This window comes from Chiloscyllium punctatum, chromosome 9 (assembly GCF_047496795.1).
Source record: "Chiloscyllium punctatum isolate Juve2018m chromosome 9, sChiPun1.3, whole genome shotgun sequence".
Taxonomy (NCBI): domain Eukaryota; kingdom Metazoa; phylum Chordata; class Chondrichthyes; order Orectolobiformes; family Hemiscylliidae; genus Chiloscyllium; species Chiloscyllium punctatum.
In genome coordinates, this window is record NC_092747.1 from 75,428,757 (window position 1) to 75,443,715 (window position 14,959).

The 14,959-nt window shown below is 39.1% G+C and overlaps 1 protein-coding gene across 1 annotated transcript in view; it reads right to left on the reverse strand.

The window, feature by feature from the left end:
• Nucleotides 1-2,343: 2,343 nt before the first annotated feature.
• The window catches only part of cwc15 (CWC15 spliceosome associated protein homolog), a 119,467-nt gene continuing 106,851 nt past the window's right edge, over nt 2,344-14,959 (reverse strand). Inside the window, exons 6-7 of the mRNA XM_072577839.1 lie at nt 11,439-11,545; nt 2,344-3,082 (exon numbers count right to left, since the gene is read on the reverse strand). Of these exons, the coding sequence (XP_072433940.1) occupies nt 2,953-3,082; nt 11,439-11,545 (237 nt within the window). The 3' untranslated portion in view covers nt 2,344-2,952. The remainder of the gene's footprint in view (nt 3,083-11,438; nt 11,546-14,959) is intronic.

Consider the following 14,959-nt stretch of genomic DNA (forward strand, 5'->3'; position numbering starts at 1 on the left):
GACGTTGGTCGTGGGCAAGTTGTTAGAGGGAATCCTGAGGGACAGGATGCACACGTATTTGGAAAGGCAAGGACTTATTAAGGACATGGCTTTGTGTATGGGAAATCATGTCTCACAAACTTGATTGAGTTTTCTGAAGAAATAACAAAGAGGGCAGAGCAGTAGATGTGATCCATATGAATTTCAGTAAAGCATGCGACAAAGTTCCCAATGGGAGACTGGTTAGCAAGGTTAGATCTCACGGAATACATGGAGAACCAGCCATTTGGATACAGAACTGACTCAAAGGTGGAAGACAGAGTGTGGGGATGGAGGGTTGTTTTTCAGACTGGAGGCCTGTGACCAAAGGAGTGCCACAAGGATTGGAGCTGGGTCCACTACTTTTCATCATTTATATGAATGATTTGGATGTGAGCATAAGAGGTACAGTTAATAAGTTTGCAGCTAACACCAAAATCGGAGGCGTAGTAGACAGCGAAGGAGGTTACCTCAGATTACAACAGGATTGTGACAAGATGGGCCAATGGGCTGAGAAGTGGCAGATGGAGTTTAATGCAGATAAATGTGATGAGCTGCATTTTGGGAAAGCAAACCTTAGCATTATATACTTAATGGTAAGTCCTAGGGAGTGTTGCTGAACAAAGAGACCTTGAAGTGCAGGTTCATAACTCCTCGAAAGTGGAGTCGCAGGTAGATAGGATAGTGAAGGTGGTGTTTGGTTTGCTTTCTTTTATTGGTCAGAGTAGTGAATACAGTAGTTAGGAAGTCATGTTGCGGCTGTACAGGACATTGGTTTGGCCACTGTTGGAATATTGCATGCAATTCTGATCTCCTTCCTATCAGAAAGATGTTGTGAAACTTGAAAGGGTTCAGAAAAGATTTACAAGGATTGTTGCCAGGGTTAGAGGATTTAAGCTATAGGGAGAGGCTGAACAGGTTAGGGCTTTTCTCCCTGGAGCATCGGAGGCTGAGCAGTGACCTTATAGAGGTTTACAAAATTATGAGAAGCATGGATAGGATAAATAGACAAAGTTTTTTCCTGGGGTCCAGAACTGGTGGGCATAGGTTTAGGGTGAGAGGGGAAAGATAAAAAAGACCTAAGGGGTAATGTTGTCGCACAGAGGGTGTTACGTATCTGGAATGAGCTGCCAGAGGAAGTGGTGCAACATTTAAAAGGTATTTGGATGGGGATATGAATAAGGAAGGGTTTGGAGGAATATGGGCCGGGTACTGGCAGGTGGGACTAGATTGGGTTGGGATATCTGGTTGGCATGGACGGGTTGGACTGAAGGGCCTGTTCCCATGCTGTACATCTTTATGACTCCATGACTCTATAACTGCTTGTGTTGCTCCTCCTATTCCTCTTCAGAGGTGCAAGTTTGAAACTGCTTTCAGTCCATAATGAAAAGGTTACCACATGGAAGCATAGATTAAGAGAAGTGAAGTCAAAGACAAATAAATTGATTACTAAGAAGTTGAAAATAAGTTGTCAAAAAGTAAGAGCACATTCTTGGTACTGCTCTGTGAACCAACCTTAACTTGTTGAAAGCTTTCAGCCCAATAGTTTCATTGAACAGGAATGCTCAAGTGTTCTCTCATCTGTTTGACCCTGGAGAGTTTCATGTAGCTCAAGCAAAAAAGTGCAACGTTTGTCAAAATCAGAAATCTGGTTTAAATTCTGAGTTAATTGGGAAATTAAGCATTTAATGAATTACCTAACAACTCAATAGGATTCCTCACTCACTTGCAAACCCACCTCGTTTAAACTCAGAAGTGGACAATCAGATTCCTGACCCATTCAATTCTTAGGGCTAAAACAAAATGCCCACACCTTCACAAATCCTACCTAGTAACTTGCTGACAATCATATTTTTCATCTCATGGTAATTCAAAATTAACATTTATGGTTCCTTCAATGTTACTATATCTATTTAAAAAATAAGCTCAGATTTATTAGTCTAACTTCGTAAATAAGATCTCAAAAATCCCAAAATGATCGTAGTCACTCAAATTCTAAAGCACAAAATATCCTTTGGATTACAAAGACATCATACAATATACCAAAAGATTGTATAATATTGGATAATACAATTGAGTTTGCAGATATACAGTGGATTTCACAGTCAATTGTTCAAGGTGTTAAAACTACAACTTAACAATCTTGAGCTGTGTTACTTACCTCAATCATCTTTCTCAGTAAAAGGTACTCAATTTGCTTTTAACAGATCCATGATGGAAATCCTTGATCAATCATGCTGTTTCAGATAAAAGTATATTTTATCCTGCTGATGTTAATACTTCACAAAATCTTAATTCACTTTGTTTACAATGATGATAGTGCAATTTTAAATTAATGTCATTTTAATAATAAAATTTATTTTTAAAATCAGGATAAAGTCAAGTAACAAAATGTTTTATTCCTTACTTAGTAGGTTGCAAGATGGAAATTACATCCTTAAAGCCTGCACTACACCAACAGAACTGCAATCTATTTTTTAACACAAGCTACAATCAGATATTTACCAGATGTTTCAAGACACACACAGATCTTTGGACCTACTCAGAAAAAAAACAGCATATGCAAATCATATTCTAACTACATCAATTAAAAATCAATTGAATTTTCGTTGTCAGAAATACACTCAGTTAACATCTCATACTGATGCAATACATGGCATAAAAAATAGAATGCAAATTCAACTGAGTTTCCTTCCTCTTAAACCACAAAGTTCTTGATTTCATCTGTACAGCAGCAGGATGCAACAAAATAGAAATCAGGTGCTTCATGAAGTGTATCATCGTTTCTTAATATCTTGATACCTAAGAGCAGGACTGAAAGAAACTTCAAAGCTGATGTTAATTTAGCTGATACGAGATCCATGGAAACAAATAGAGAATAAAATAGAGTCCTCGGAAGGGAGAGATAATTATTTCTGAGACTATTAATGTTAATTATTTGATGTACTTTTCCATGAATTTCTTGTGGAATTCTGAACGAAGTGTATCATTCACAAATCTTTTATCCCTCTTTGACTCATCTAATCCTTTCGCACAGTTCTTGAACACTACATCGTCATCCCACCTAAAAGGAAAACAAAGTTACATTATGGCACTAATGACCTAGATACAAAGTACCTTAAGTTTTCTTTTGTTATTCATCACCGTGGGAGCTTTCATGGAATGAAACAAGTTGTAACTGAAATTCATTCCTTCCCAAAATTGGCACATTCTCGTCACAGTAATGTGCACAACTTAAAAGATTATCCCGTTTTACTATGCAGCCCTGTTAATATTGTTATACACATTTTATAATGAGTCTTTTAAGACAGAATTATCACTTTTCAATGATATTTTCAGGTAGTGAAGTGGAAATATCAGTCTCAAAACATAAACATTGCAAGAACCAGCATGGTACCTCCATTTGGCAACATCAGTATGCCTAAATTGAAGTACATGAACAACAAAATACGGGAATTCAAATCATGGAAACCGTTGTACATAACTGGTTTGCAAGCTGCGTCAAAGGCTTTTCCACAACAGAAAACATGATGTGTAACTACAACGCTATTTCTTAAGTTCACCCATTAGAAATGTTAAATGTATCAATTTTGTTCTGAAATGAAACAAGTTGTAAAATTACAACTCATTGACATCTGGGAGGAATGCCAGAACTAGCAAATTAAATTTTAAAGGAAGTTCAAAGCAGATTAGCAGACTGTGAGATCATGTAGTTGTGCATGGCACCACTGTTCTAAAAGGAATACTGTCATGAGGTTACTAGGATTCAACAGAAGTTCCTATTTGTTTCCATTGTTTGAACAAGCACCACTCAATTTCAATGCACCAAAGCACTACAGCCAACGAAGCATTTTACAAGCGTAATATATGTAAATGCAGAGGCAAATTTATGCACACAAGCTCTCACAAACAGCAATGAATGAATTATCGATGAAACTGCTTTAGCAGTGATAACGGAGCGATAAACACTGGATTGGGAACCAGGAAATCTTGTGAATCTGCAACAGTGGTATGAGATCATTCACATCCACTGGTAAAGGGCAACGAGAGCCTTGATATAAAGTCTTAACTGATGGGCAACCTTTAGGTAGATTCAGTACCAAGTAAGTGCTGAACTATCAGCTGAGACTATGTATTAAAGTCTTTAAAGCTCACTCAATGAACTGCAAATTCTGGTATTAGTGGTCATTTATGCCATAAATGAGGAAATAATTAAATGGTATTGCAAATTAATTGAGCAGAATGAAAAGGTGATTCAAGCAGGGAAATACATGATGAAGATAGATGATATTCATCTTACCTTTCTGGACAAATAATGGTATATCATCAGACAACAATACATTCAACACTGCTGTAGATAAGAAACTAATCTATCACTGAAATCTATTGTTATATCCATATAGGGCACTGCCTGCAAGTCTGAATGTGTATCTTTTCTTTCAGATCCTAGTGCACCTAGGACTATACATTGTTTATCAAATTATTGTACAAAAGTTTTCTTTAAAAAACAGCTGAACTACATAACAAATGGCTTAATAAAATCTTTTCATGGTTCAAATACTTAGCTCCAAGACTTCCAACTTCAAAGTTGCTTAAAAATAATTCAGCTAAAAAGTATATCATGCCAATTTAATTTATGACAATTTTATTTGATTTAGAATGCAGTTGCTACCACTAAGTTCATTGCAGCAAACGCATAACTATCAAATCCTAGATATAAAAATCTTAGCGATTAAGTAGCTAATTTACTCATCAACCTATTCAGCATTATGATACAAAATTGTCAATGCTTGCAATGAAGATTACTGAATATCAGAAATATCAAAAGATAAAGCTGAAGCATTTGCAACAATCTCCAGCCAAGTGCCAAGTTAATGATTCATCTTGACCTCTTCAGAAGGTCCTCAGCATCACAGCTACTAGACTACAGCCGATTCAACTCATTCCACATCATATTAAGAAACTATTGAAGTCGTTGAATACTGAAGTGGCCACAGTAGTACTGAAGGACCATCTCCAGAACTTGCTATATATCTAGCCAAGCATCTGCCCACTAATGTATAAAATTGCCTAGCTATGCTCTACACAAATTCAATCACCCCATGAGTGTACATATTCTCGGTCACTAGTTAAATGATGAAAGGAGTCATCAACAGTACTATCAAGCGACATTTGTTGAGCAATCACCTCCTCACTGTTCAATTTGAGTTCCAACAGGTCTTTCAACTCCTGGGTTCATTTACAGGCTTGGTTCAAGTATAGTCAAAAGAGTTGAATTCCAAAGAGGAGACGAGACTGATGCTTTTGATCAGACAGCATTTGATCAAGAATGGCATCAAGGAGCTCCAATCAAACTACAATCAATGAGAATCAGAGAAAACTGATCTCTGGATGGATTCACAAAAGGGAATATGGTTTTGGTTGCTAAAGATCAGTATCTCAACTCCAGGACATCATTTTGCAGTTCTTCAAAGTCCTGCCCTGGTGTCCAACCATCTTCAATAGCTTCATCAACGATCTTCTCTTCAGTATAAGTTCAGAAGTGGGATGTTTGCCAATGATGTACAATGTTCAGCAACTATTTGCAGCTCCTTAGGAATCAAAGCAATCCATGTCAAAATGTAGCCAGACCTAAATGATATCCAGGTTTGGGCTGACAAGGGGCAAATAACATTTATACCACACAACTGCAAATAATCACTACTTCCAACAACAGAGAATCTAAACATCAACAACACATTACGGGGCTACGAGACCAGGTCTGAGGCAAGGAATCTGCAGAATATAACTTATCTCCTGACTTCCAAAGTCTAGCTGCCTCCTACAAGGCACAAATCAGAAATATAACAGAATATTCACCACTTCCCTGGAGGAACAAGTCTTTAATAACACTCAAGAAGCTTGATACTATCCAGGAGGAAGCAGTCTGCTTGATTGATCTAGATTTAGTATTGTGCAATGAGTCAGACTTTATAAGAGAGTTTAAGGTGAAGGAATGCTTAGGAGGCAATAATATGGTCGAATTTACTCTGCAATTTGAGAGGGAGAAGGCAGAATCAGAGATAACGGTATTACAGCTGAATAAAGACAACTACAGAGGCATGAGGGACAAGCTGGGTAGAATTGACTGGGAGAGAAGCCTAGCAGGAAAGACAGTGGAACAGCAATGGTAGAAGTTTCTGGGAGTAATTCAGGAGACACAGCAGAGATTCATCCTGAAGAAGCAGCAGCATTGTACAAGGAAGATTAGATTAGATTAGATTAGATTAGATTAGATTACTTACAGTGTGGAAACAGGCCCTTCGGCCCAACAAGTCCACACCGCCCCGCCGAAGCATACCCACCCATACATCTACATCAACCCCATACCTAACACTACAGGCAATTTAGCATAGCCAATTCACCTGACCTGCACATCTTTGGACTGTGGGAGGAAACCGGAGCACCCGGAGGAAACCCACGCAGACAAGGGGAGAATGTGCAAACTCCACACAGTTAGTCGCCTGAGGCGGGAATTGAACCCGGGTCTCCGGCGCTGTGAGGCAGCAGTGCTAACCACTGTGCCACCGTGCCGCCCGGAAGATGAGGCAACCATGGCTGACTAGAGAAGTCACGAATAGCATAAAATCAAAACAGAAAGCATATAAGACAGGATTCTTGGCAGTGTGAAAAAACAACTACACGTCTCGGGGTCCACGTCCATAGGTCCCTCAAAGTTGCCATCCAATTTGATACGATTGCTAAGAAGGTGTATGGTGTGTTAGCTTTCACTAGCAGGGGGATTAAGTTTAAGAGCTGTGAGGTTATGCTGCAGCTCTAAAGCCCTGGTTACACCACACCTGTGTTTCGTTCTGCTCGCCCTATTATAGAAACGATGTGGAAGCTCTAGAGAGGACACAGAGGAAATTTACCAGGAAGCTGCTTGGACTAGAGGGCATGTCTTATGAAGAAAGGTTGAGGTAGCTGGGGCTTTTCTCGTTGCAGTGAAGAAGGATGAGAGGTGACTTGATAGAGGCGTACAAAATGATAGAGTGGATAGCCAGAGACGTTTTCCAAGGGCAGAAAAGACTGTCACAAGGATGCATAAGTTTAAGGTGATTGGAGCAAGGTTTAGGGGAGATGTCAGAGGTTGCTTCTTTACACAGACACTGGTGGGTATACTGCCAGCAGTGGTAGTAGTCAGATACATTAGGGATATTTAAGCGACACTTGAATAGGCACCACGGATGATCGTAAAATCGTATGTCAAATAGTTTGATCTTAGAGTAGGATAAAATGTTGGCACAATATGGAGGGGCGAAGGACCTGTACTGTTCAATGTATAATGTGGCAAAGGGCAGTGGGAAACCAGAGGATTGGGAAGGCAAAAGTGCACATTGGGCCACTGGAAAATGACGCTGGAGAGACAGTAGAGAGGAACAAGGAAATGGCTGAGGAACTGAATAATTACTTTGTGTTAGTCTTCACGGTGGAAAACATGAGTAATATCCCAAAAATTCAAGAGAGATGGCAGAGCTGAGTATGGTGGGAGGAAGTGCTTGACAAAATGAATGGTGTGAGCGTGGATAAATCACCTAGACCAGATGGACTACACACCAGAGTTCTAAAGGAGATAGCTGAAGAGATAGCAGAGGCGTTAGTGATGATCTTTCAGGAATTACTAAAATCAAGGAGGGCCCCAGGGGAATGGAAAATTAATAACATGACACCCCTGTTTAGAAAGGGAATAAGGCGAAAGGTGGAAAGTTGCAAACCAATTAGCCTAACCTTGGTCGTGGGTAAGATTGTAGAATCCATTGTGAAGGATGCGATTGCTGAATACTTGAAAACGTATAGTAAAATAGGGCAAAGTCAGCATTGTTTTATCAAGGGGAGGTCATGCCTGACAAATCTGCTGGATATCTTTGAGGAAGTAATGAGCAAGTGAGACCAAGGAGAATGTTATCTACCTGGACTTGGAGAAGGCCTTTGATAAGATATCACACAGGAGGCTGCTGAGTAAGATAAGGGCCCATGGTGTCAGAGGCAAGGTGCTAGCATGGACAGAAGCTCGCTCTGAAAGCTTGTACTTCTAAATAGACCTGTTGGACTATAACCTGGTATTGTGTGATTTTTAACCCTGTCTGGCAGAAAGCAAAAAGTGAGGATAAAAAGGTCCTTCTCAGGTGACAAGTGGTGTTCTGCAAGGCTCAGTGTTGGGACCACAACTTTTCACTTCATACATTAACGATCTAGATGAAGGAACCGAGGGCATTCTGGTTAAGTTTGCAGATGATACAAAGATAGGTAGAGGGACAGGGAGCATTGAGGAGGCAAGAAGCTGCAGAAGGATTTGGACAGGTTGGGAGGGTGGGTAAAGAAGTGTCAGATGGAGTGCAATTTGGGAAAGAGTGAGGTCATGCATTTTGGTAGGAAGAATGGGGGCATGGATTATTTTCTAAATGGGGATAAAATTCAGAAATCTGAAGTGCAAAGAGACTTGGAAGTTCTAGTCCAGGATTCTCTCAAGGTAAACTTGCAGGCTGAGTCAGGAAGGCAAATGGAATGAAGGCATTTATTTTCAGAGGATTTGAATATAAAAGTAGTGATGTATTTCTGAGGATCTATAAGGTTCTAGTCAGGCCACATTTGGAGTACTGTGTGCAGTTCTGGGCCCCATATCTCAGGAAGGATATACTGGCCCTGGAGTGTGTCCAGAGAAGGTTCACAAGAATGGTCCCAGGAATGAAAAGCTGTATATATGTGGAACATTTAAGAACTCTGGGTCTAAACTCAATGGAATTTAGAAGTATGAGGAGGGATCTAATTAAAACATACATAATTCTGAATGGCCTGGACAGAGTAGTTGTTGGAAAGATGTTTCCATTGATAGGAGAGATCAGAACCTGAGGGTATAGCCTTAGAGTAAAGGGAAGACCTTCTTGAACAGAGATAAGAAGAAATTTCTTCAGTCAGAGAGTGACGAATCTATGTAATTCATTGCCACAGAAGGCTGTGGAGGCCAGGTCATTGAGAATATTTAAGACTGAGATAGATAGATTCTCTCGAGCATTAAGGGAATCAAGAGTTACGAGAAGAAAGTGGGAAAATGGGATTGAGAAACTCATCAGCAATAATTGAATGGTGATGCAGACTCGATGGGCTGAATAGCCTAATTTCTGCTCTTATGTCTTATGGTCATACAAACAGTTAGTATGCAATGGCTCTTGCAGTTTGTGATAACATGTAAGCACTGCTTGAGGATTAAAAATTAGATTAGGAAACAGAAAGTAGAGATAAAAAGACATTTTAAAAATAGGTAACTATGATTATTAGTGTGCTGCAAGATCAGTGCTGGGGCCACAGCTATGCTAATGTTTTTGATAACATAAAAAACGAGAAGAGTTATGTGTCTAATTTTGCTGACAAAGCAATGTGAGAATGTGAGCTGAGAGGACAAAACAGAGGCAGAGGCTGGTATGGAGAGGAAAAATGAGAGAAGTTTCATTTTGTTAATGCAAACAGAAAAGATAGATTTTAAAAATAGATCTGAAACTTTTAAATATTGACATTCAGAGAGATACAGATATACTCACACAAGGAATACAAAGTTACTACACAGTTATAATTTGTAGGGCAACATTGTCCCTTATTGTAACAGGAGTGAGTACAAGAATAAACAAGCCTTGCCACAATTGTAAAGGACTTTGCGAGACCACATCTGGAATACTGTGCAGAGTTCTGGTCTACATTTCTAAAGATGGATACATTTAGTTAAGTAATGGATATTGAAGATTCATTAGATTGTTCCAAGGCTGAATGGATATATTAAGAGACAGAGTAAACAGTAAAATATATGTTGGAGCTTGGCAGAATCAGGACTAATCTAGTTGACACAATAAGGTGGACTCAGCGGTTGCTTTTGCTAGCTGGGAAGTCTAGAAAATGGGGGTGCAGTTTAGATAAAAGTGTTAATCATTTAGGGCATAGATGAAGACTTTGAAGATTGTAGATCTTTGGAACTTTTCATCTGAGAGATATGGATACTTCATTGTTAAATAAGGCTAAGACATACAAGATGTTTGGCCTCAAAGGGAATCCAGGTATATAAGGCACAAGTCCCTACTTGGAGTTGAAGCAAAAGATTAGTCATGATCATAGTGAGTGATAAAATAGGCACAAGGGGCACGTGATTTACTTCTGTTCCTATTTTTTAAATTTTAAGAGCTTCCTGGCTCTCAAAGAATTTTATTCTATGAGATTTGAGTTTTGTGAAAACAACTGGATACAGCAGAATTTATGAGAAAGTGGGGACTGCAGATGCTGGATTAGAGTTGAGAAGTGTGGTGCTGGAAGAGCACAGCAGGTCAGGCAGTATCCGAGGAGCAGGTAAGTCAGTGCTTCAGGCATAAACTCTTCATCAGGAATTTGGTGGGAGGAAAGACAGCTGAGACATAAATAGGAAGATGGGGGTGGGGGGGAGGTGGGGGAGAAAGTAGCTGGGAAGGCGATAGGTGGGGGGGGGGGTGTGGTGATAGTGATAGATTGGAGTGGAAGGTAGATTAGATAGGTGGAAAGGAAGATAGGCAGATAGGACAGTTCAAGACGGCGGTGCCGAATTAGAGGGTTGGACCTGGGATGAGGTTGGTGGGAAAAAAGATAAGGAAACTGTTGATGTGGTTGCGGCACGTTTCAGGGAACATCTCTAAGTTACGCATACCAAACAACCCTGAGGCCAACCACTTCAACTCCCCATTCCACTCTGCCAAGGACATGCAAGACCTGGGCCGCCTCCACTGCCAAATCCATACCACATGATGACAAGAGGAAGAATGACTCATCTTTCACCTTGGGACCCTTCAACCATATGGAATCAACGTCGATTTCAACAACTTCCTTTTCTCCCCGCTCCCCGCCGCCCCCCCCCCCCCCCCTTTTCCCAGATCCAACCCTCCAACTCGGCACCACCCTCTTGAACTGTCCTACTTACCATCATCGTTCCCACCAAACACTCCACCCTCCTCTCCTACCTATCAAAATCATACCCCCCCACCCCCCCCCCCAGCTGCCTTCCCCCACCCTCACATTTATTTCTCAACCCCCTTTCCCCACCCCACAATATTCCTGATGAAGGGCTTATGCCTGAAACATCGACTCTCCTGCTCCTTGAATGCTGCCTGACCTGCTGTGCTTTTCCATGCCACACTTTTCGACAGTGGAATAACATATTTTACTGAAGGTAAAGGAAAAAAGTACTGCCACTGACAATATCACAGAGAGCTACTGAAAACTATATAGAAATGTTTTAGCATAGGCATAGAGAACATTAGAAATACATTTCCATGTTCTATTTTTATAGAAAACAAACAGTATATGGCTACTCAAGCAGTAATGAGAATTTCTGTTAAGAGACTATTCTAAATGATTGTCTTTCACATTACCTCCGCTTCACTTTGAAGTTTGACTGTCCAATGAGATTCAGTAGAGGGTTTCCACTAAGTATATTTTCCATTCTAATTCGTTCCTCCTCAGCTTTTTGTTCACGCTCCTATGGAAGTTATAAAATCAGTCTCTATGAGTAATATTCACAAATCTGTCATTCATGAATAGGTTAATTTTCTACAGATCGGATATTCAGCAAGAACATTTTTATCTCCAAATGCAAGGAAAGGGAGTGTTCCAAGTCAAACTGCATAAATTCTTTCAATTTCTCAAAAACACAATGGAGGTTTTCTAATTCACAATAATCAGTAGTTTAGCTGTTTTTCACAAATTCCTATAACCTATGAGTTGTGTTTTGCAATGTTACAGTTACAAAACATTTTATTGCACTTTTACATGTGCAGCTGCCTCTGTGAATCAACCTGTCTTTGTCACTTCCTCAGCTAATATGAACTAGGCGCTGACCAAGCAGCAAAAGTTGAGATTATGCTTAAAATTTGGAATTCTCTTTTCAAATTGAGAAAATGGATGAATTGCTCATTTTAAAACTGATGTTGATAAGTTTTTTTGACCAGAGGTATGAGAAAAAGGAGGGTTTATGAAATTAGTTTGCAAATCTACTATCATTCCATTGAATGGCAGAGCTAACACAGAGTTTCTCTCGTTCCTATGGTTTTTTAGTTACATTTTGATTCAGGTGCAGCAGTGGTGCCACTTTGGCAATGCCCATCTGACTTAGTGAAAATTCAGGCACTAGACTCCTTAACCAACAGCTGTTACTTTTCCATATCAAACTACCAGAACAAATTTTTAACAACTTTATACCAAATGTAATTGGCCTCCTGAACTGAACAATATAGAGATGATTGTTCAAAATATAGCATCCAATTTTCCCTATAATTCCAAACCTCAACAGAATATAGGAGATTTCACAACAAGGCCTTTGCCAGAAAGGAAAGAGGGGGAAATTTGAGCAATGTCATTTGTCAAAAACATAATTTAGATCTTAAAACATCAAAATGATAATGAAGTTGATTTCAGTACACAATTTATTCATAGCTATCTGAAAATAGTCTCTTTTTATATCAAGTTAGTTGTCTTAGAAAAATATGTACGTACAATTTGGGCATTACAGAAAAAGACACTTTGCCAATGCTCTTCATCAATATTTCAATACAATGTATCATTTTGTTTCAGTATTACTTAAATTCTGTACTACCAAATGACTAAAAATGCATTAAATTTTGTTTTAAACCAATCAATCATTTTGAACAATATAAATAGAATCTCTTCAAAAACATCATATACATTGGGTTTGATCCATGTTCCACAAATCCAAGTTCTGATAAACTGAAAACATTCAAGGGTTTCATGCACACCATCATTCATTGTCAACTAATTTCCCAACAAAAAAAATGTTGAGAAGAACTGGTTAGTATACAGTTCCCTTGTTTTCCCTTTCAACGTCCTTAAATATTAGTGCTGTGGAATACTTCAACATTAAGGAATGACTTCTTAATCAAAAGAACTTTAGAAGGTTAATAGCTAGTCCATCTGAAAAGATGTCAGGACTTCTTTAGAAATCCTGGATGAAAACCACCCCCCATTAAGTCCTCAAGAACAGGTCACTTTGTTACTTTGTACTGTCATTACTTTCTTCAATACAGTTAATTTGGTTACACCGATACTAATGAAATATTGTTCCCAATTTTAGAATAGTTTCCTTGGGATGGCTTAACTAATCTTTTGCTCTATAGCAATAAGGGTTCTCGTGGCATTTTGAATCAAAAGACCATAAGACTTAGGAGCAGAAGTAAGCCATTCAGTCATTGGTTCCTTTAAAAAAATTATCTCAACTTTGAATGTACCTAACAAAACAGTCCAATCAGCTCTCTGCAGTAAGGAATTCCACATATTTACTATCCTCCAAGAAAAAGATCCTCCTCATCTTAGTCTCAAATATGACCTTTTATTCTGAGATTATGTCTTCTAGTTCTAGACTCTCCAGCAAATGGAAACAACCTTTCCACATCAAGTCCCTTCAGAGTTTTGTATGTTTCAATGAGGTTGCCTCTCATTCACCGAAATTCCAATGAATCCAACCTACTCAGCCTCTTACCATAAGATATTCCCTCTATACCTGTTATATTCTCTGGAATGCCTGCAATGGCGGTATGTCTTTCCTTAGACAGAAGGCACAAAACACAGTTCACAGTACTCCAGCAGTTTTAGTAAAACCTCCCTGCTTTTACACTCTAATTCTTTTGAAATAGAAACCAATATTCCATTTGCCTTCCCTATTACAGTTGAACTCAGGATATCAGCTTTTTGAGCTTCACAAGCAAGGACTTCCAGATCTCTCTGCTCTGTAGCTTTCTGCAGTCCCTGTCCATTTAAATAATATGCAGTTCCTCTATTGTCCCTGGCAAAGTGTGGGCTGGGTTTAAATGCCACTTGTATCAGACATATGTTATAGTATATCTGAAAAGGTTGATTAAAAATATTGAAATGCTGATGTTGCCACTTCCTTATTTTTCAGTAATATCAACATTACCTACATTTGTGAGGCACACATTGCTCTTGGCCACTCTACTTTCCCTAATGTAACTAATTTTTGAGTGTTGATTTTGATATTCCTGGCCAGTTTCTGTCCTCTCCCTTTAATCTAAATATTGACAAAGTAATTATTCAGTATATTAGTTTGTTCACAATATCGAAGGAGTCAGTTTTGAACATGATAGATCACCTTTTGTTCCTGAATATAATTGGAAAATTACAAGTTACTTTTCATTCTCATTGGTGGTTCCTACAGCAGTTTTGTCACTTTTGATGATTTGTAAAACACTTCCTCTCACAACTGAAATCAGCCATACCTAAACTTATCTGTTTCAAAGAAGAGTCATATCAGACTTCTGCTTTTTAATTAAGCTTCTCTTTCAAGGTGCTGCCAGACCTGCTGAGTTTTTTTTAAAATTCAGATCTCCAGACATGCAGTATTTTGCTTTTGATATTTTATGTTGTATATCTAAGGCAGATGGGACACAAACCTGAACTTTCTGGCCAGAGGTAAGGACACTACCTCAAGAGCCCTCAAGGCCTACTACACCTGGTATTCCCAGGAGATCTCACTGGTGCACAGAGAGCTCCTAAAATCGAAACAATAAATCAAAACGCAATGTGATTAGAAACCTAGACATGTTTGAAACTCTGCCAATTAATCTAAATTGGAGATGAAGGGACAACTAAATATAAACTAAATTAATTGGTCATCAAGGGTATAAAATAAGAGGGCATTTGACAACCAGCAGAGAGCAAACTGCCATCTAAAGAGATTAGCTCTCTCAGCTCTCAGAGTAACCATCATCTGACTAAAGGTACAGCGGCACTCTTAGATAATATTCCTGACACAAGAATTTGATGGACAGAGGTGTTCCTGATGCAAGAATTTGAAAGAGGAGACATTCCTGAAAGATCAGTGGAGAGGGCACAGAGCATTCCAGAAGACGTATCCTGGCTATAA